This window comes from Rattus rattus, chromosome 15, assembly GCF_011064425.1.
Source record: "Rattus rattus isolate New Zealand chromosome 15, Rrattus_CSIRO_v1, whole genome shotgun sequence".
Taxonomy (NCBI): domain Eukaryota; kingdom Metazoa; phylum Chordata; class Mammalia; order Rodentia; family Muridae; genus Rattus; species Rattus rattus.
In genome coordinates, this window is record NC_046168.1 from 72,427,148 (window position 1) to 72,431,989 (window position 4,842).

The window sequence follows — 4,842 nt, forward strand, 5'->3', positions numbered from 1 at the left end:
GAGAAAGCTGTGTTTGTATAACTGGGACAGCACATCTTTTACCTCTGACTGCATCCACGTATTTTTGTGTAACCGTAATACACTGAGAAAACAGAAACCATATTAAGAGGACAAACTCAATTTTACTTATATCAAGACCCTTAAATCTTCAGGGAATCCTCCATTACCTGAAAAAAAACTTGTCAGAAACTCATGTTAAATTATAGAATACATTTGGACAACTTATTTATACATATATATAGTGCTGATTCGCAGTTACATTCGGATGAGATCTCTATAGCCCCTCATTTCTTCTACACGGTTCCATCAATTAACCCTACATCAACCCTGCAAACAACTATGAGCAGCTAAGAAATGCTGAGAGTGGGAGAAACAGTCTTCTTCAGGGAAGAGCACACCGATTGGTTATCCAATGCCAAATGATTAGCTCTGAAAATATACACACAACTGATATTATAAGATGGAGAAGGTTATATTTAGGGATATATAAATATAAGACATATACATTTAACAACAATAAGAAAGGGATCAAGGATTTGAAAGAGGGCAACAGAGGTTATGAGGGATGGCAGAGGAAATGATGAAACTTTATTATAATCTCACAAATAAAAGAAGCAGTGATAAAAATAAAACACTGCTTTGTCCCTTGGGTAACTCTACAACTTAAAGTATTTTAAATGAGGCATTTATGTTTCCTATTCAGTAAAAACCTCTTGTATCATTCATTTATCTTAAAGAAAATGGTAGGCTCACATACATTGCTAAAACATTAGTTAAGGGGTTGGGGATTTAGCTCAGTGGTAGAGCGCTTGCCTAGCACGTGCAAGGCCCTGGGTTCGGTCCTCAGCTCCGGAAAAAAAAAATTAGTTAATCATGACCATTTGGTAATAATTAAACAAAATAACTCACCAAATGCTAACACATTTGCTTTTTATGAAAATAAAGTATATAAAAGAGCTAAGTTATATAAGAAAGTAAACTATTAAAATAAGTATTTGTGAAAACCTGAGACAATGTGGAAGAAAGGTTAATTTTAAATTGCTGTTCCTGTCAAGATTTTAAAAAAGAAAATGTCATTAATTCTCCCCTTTCTAGGGAACTGAGAATTACTAAGATTATGTGTTTAGACAGGGAGATTTCCCTCCTGCTTTTCTCAATAGTAAACAATGTTATTTTGAAGCCCTGAAAATATTTTCAGGAAGAAATATTTTTACACCGTTTTGTGGCCGTGTGGAAGTCTGTTCCCAATGGTGACAACAGTTTGTGAGAAAGGTGCTCAGAATAATTTTGATGCAACTTGTTTTCTTAGTTGGTGCAAAACTAAAGTCAATTTCTTCACTTTGTTCATACAGGGTAAACTGAAAAAGATGTGTCTTTTCTTCATTAGAAACTAAAGACAGGCACACAGACACGTCAGCCAGAGCAGCAGTCTGGGTGGTACCAGGAAGGAATGTGAGAAAGCCAGATAATCACAGAGATTTAAGCATTTGCCTTTGATTTTGTGTAAATGTGTTACTTGTTTGCAAGATTATTTTTAAAAATAAATTTCATGAGGATTCCTTGCGTACTGGTATCCATTCTCTCTTACACTTTTTTTTTTTTTTCCGGAGCTTAGGACCGAACCCGGGGCCTTGCGCTTGCTAGGCAAGAGCTGAACCACTGAGCTAAATCCCCAACCCCTCTTTTACACTTCTTAAATATGACTGTGTTTCTCTAGAAATTCTGTTGAAAGAAAAACGGAGAAATTAGATATTTCTCTAGGTGTTTTCCCATAATTATAAAATTAATGTTATTTATAGTTTCCCCAGGGGTTATTATATTTTTATATACTCTCGAAGGCAGATTCTGAACTAGTCTTTTGTGGTTAGAGGAACTCCAGTCTTCAGAGACTGGTAAGAGTCCCCTTTCAAATGGTGGATTACAGAATTAAGAATTTATTCATGTGAACCACTTAGGAAAGCTGGGAGTAAGGCAGAACACAATGCATTTCTTGTGATCCTGTGATATTTTTTTTCCCATCTAGTGAGACCAGCATGTTTTGATGAACACCACCCGACAAGTTACATCAAATGAGACGAAAAGTAAACGACAGAGCTTTATCAATGTTTTTGAAAAAGAATACGGTTATACCTGTGTTTTATTATAAATAAACAGGTTCTGTCATATTTTATCTTCTTGCCAGCAAATGAAGGACATTGTTTCATAAAGCTTCTAAAATGTACATGAATATCTCATTAAATCATATTTCCTTGAGAAAATAAAGTTCCTTCGCATTTATAGCAGACAACTGTGAGGAGTTTGTAATTGTAAGACCAGGGTAGCCAGTACCGGTTGCTTGTGGAACAGGACTCCTCAGTTTTTAAAATTTTTTTTTCTTAAAAAATAAACATACAATCATAGGTGTTCATTTACTTTAAAAATTTCTAACGATGAAGAAAATTATTGTCTATATATTTAAGTCCTCGTATAAATTACAAAACTCAAGTTTCTGTCACAGAGTCCCTTCCCCATGGGAAGCATAAAGCACTTTTGTGGTACCTTTCACTGGTAAGTATTTGTATCACATTGAAGTTGACAAACAAAAGAAAAGTCAATATTGCATCTTTAAGCCCTAAGAGAACATTCTTCTAAGCTGTCTCTTGTGATGAATGAGCTTCCAAAGCCATTTGATTGCCATGAGTTTAACTCAATCTCAAATAAAGTCATATCAAAGTAATACACGTATTGACTTCAGTAGAACTCTGACTGTGAAATATCAGTGAACTGTAGACTCTTCCTGCTTGAGGTCAACAAACACCCTTTGGAAGACAACCAAGAATACTTTAAGACTGGGACAACAAAATAAAATTATAACAACAACAACGACGTCAACAACAACAATAATAATAATAAAATAACAATAATAAAATAAAAATAACAACAGCTAACACTGAGGTAAACTCCCCTTTCCAAAGGCAGTATGTATTGCCTGTACTGTCAGGAGAGAGTTCGATTATCCCTGACACCCAAATGTTTTTCTAACCAGAGTTCAGCCAGTTTCATGGTTGAGGCAAAAGTACTTGCTTTGGATCCCAAGCACATCTTATACTGCTTAGGGTCCAAGTTAGGATCACAATGAACAGGATGGAAAATATGCACCACTCCCACTTCTTGACTTCTGAAGGGCCGTAAGCCAGATTGGATGACTTTATTATAGAGATCTACATCTTCCAGTCCCCAGCCTTGTATTGAGGTATCGAATCCACCTGCACCCAGTAGATCGCTTTTGTAGATGCATGTTATCCCGTAGCCATAGTCTCTCCAAAATCCAGTTTCCTTTGAGAATACAAAGTCACCCTCTGTGGGAGGATTTCCCATACGGGTCACCTTTGGATCATACTGGCTGAAGATGATGGGGTAATAGACCTGTTGTCCCTGAACTGTGTTGTCTCTACAGCGTTGGAGGAAGTCTCCTCGGAAAATCAAGTCAACGTCACAAAATAGCAGCAATGTGTCATTGTCAAACTGGGAAGAAGCCATTTCAAGACCAAGACCTCTGGAGAACTCCCCCTTCATGGGAATGAGCGTCATTTCTGCACTGGGGTACCTGTTCTGGTATTCTTGTATCAGCTCAATGTGTTTGATGGACTCCTGGCCAGAATCCCTGCTGAAAAGGATGATGACAAGCTTTACATTTTGCTTTGGGATAATACACGTACTTTCAAAGTTTTCCATGAATCTCAAGAAAATATCGTACCTTCCAACGAGTGGAACAAGAATGTGTACTTTCTTTTCATTGTGCCCTCCTATTTCTTTGGGCTCTTGAAGAGAAGAGAGTATTTTTAGAGAATTGGATATAAAGGAGAATCCGGTGGCCGGAGTGCCACTGTTGATACTTTCCACGAGACTGTTGACGTCGAGTTCTTCCATTTCTCTGAAGAAAGGCTTGCTAAACGGCTGCTGAAGGTAGGCATGGCGCCTCACAGGCACAGTCAGTTTCCTTCCTTTGTGCCTTTTGTACAGGAGTAGCAGGTCCAAGATGTACTCCACCCCATGCATGGGATCAACCCTGCGGTAGCCATACTGAATTTCCTTGAAGTCAATAAGCCGGCCCCTACTCTTGGCGTTTTCGTTGATCATCTCCATCACCTGCAGGACAGTGTCATCCAGAGCTGACCTTAGGATGCTGTTGATGCTCTGTCGAGGAGGCTGGTTCTCTGCAGCTGAGTAAAGCAGCTTCCCTGTCAGGAACTCCCACTCCATGACCTCATTTCTCTCCTGAGGCTGGAAGTGGTTGAAAGAAGGCATCATTCCCAGCTGTTGGTCCTCCTTGCTCACTTCGCTGTTGCTGAGTTTGCTCATGAGAGCGCTCTCCCTGTGGAGCTGGATCGTGCGGTAGCGGAGCTCGGAGATTTTGCGGCTGAGCATGTAGTTATGAAGTCTATACTGGTATGCGGGCCTTTTGTTCGGATGGAGCGTGATGGCTGCATGGATTTTGCTGTTGTGAAGGTCTTGGATGTAACCCTTGCGATTGTGTTCGTAGTTTTCATGGAACAGCTGCTGCATCTGAAAAGCGAACGGCAGCCAGAATGTGAGATGGGAAGGAAAACGAGTATGAAAATAAAACACTTAAATGAAAATAGTTAATAAATAGGAACCTATGTGGCACTTTGGGGTTCATATGCTTTGTAAATGTATATTTATATGAGATCACAAGTCTTATTTCTAAAACCAAGAGGTAAAATTGTATTTATTATGTGTAATATGAGGGTTTGAAGTATGTGAAGTTATCTAAGTGACTAAACCTAGCTAATTAGCATATTTGCTAGATCATAATTACGCTTTTGTGAAATCCATCCTTCC

The 4,842-nt window shown here is 38.6% G+C and overlaps 1 protein-coding gene across 1 annotated transcript in view; it reads right to left on the minus strand.

Moving 5' to 3' along the window:
- Nucleotides 1-2,082: 2,082 nt before the first annotated feature.
- Chsy3 (chondroitin sulfate synthase 3) overlaps nt 2,083-4,842 on the minus strand; it is a 245,179-nt gene continuing 242,419 nt past the window's right edge. The window contains exon 3 of the mRNA XM_032886245.1: nt 2,083-4,545. Within this exon, the coding sequence (XP_032742136.1) occupies nt 2,977-4,545 (1,569 nt within the window). The 3' untranslated portion in view covers nt 2,083-2,976. The remainder of the gene's footprint in view (nt 4,546-4,842) is intronic.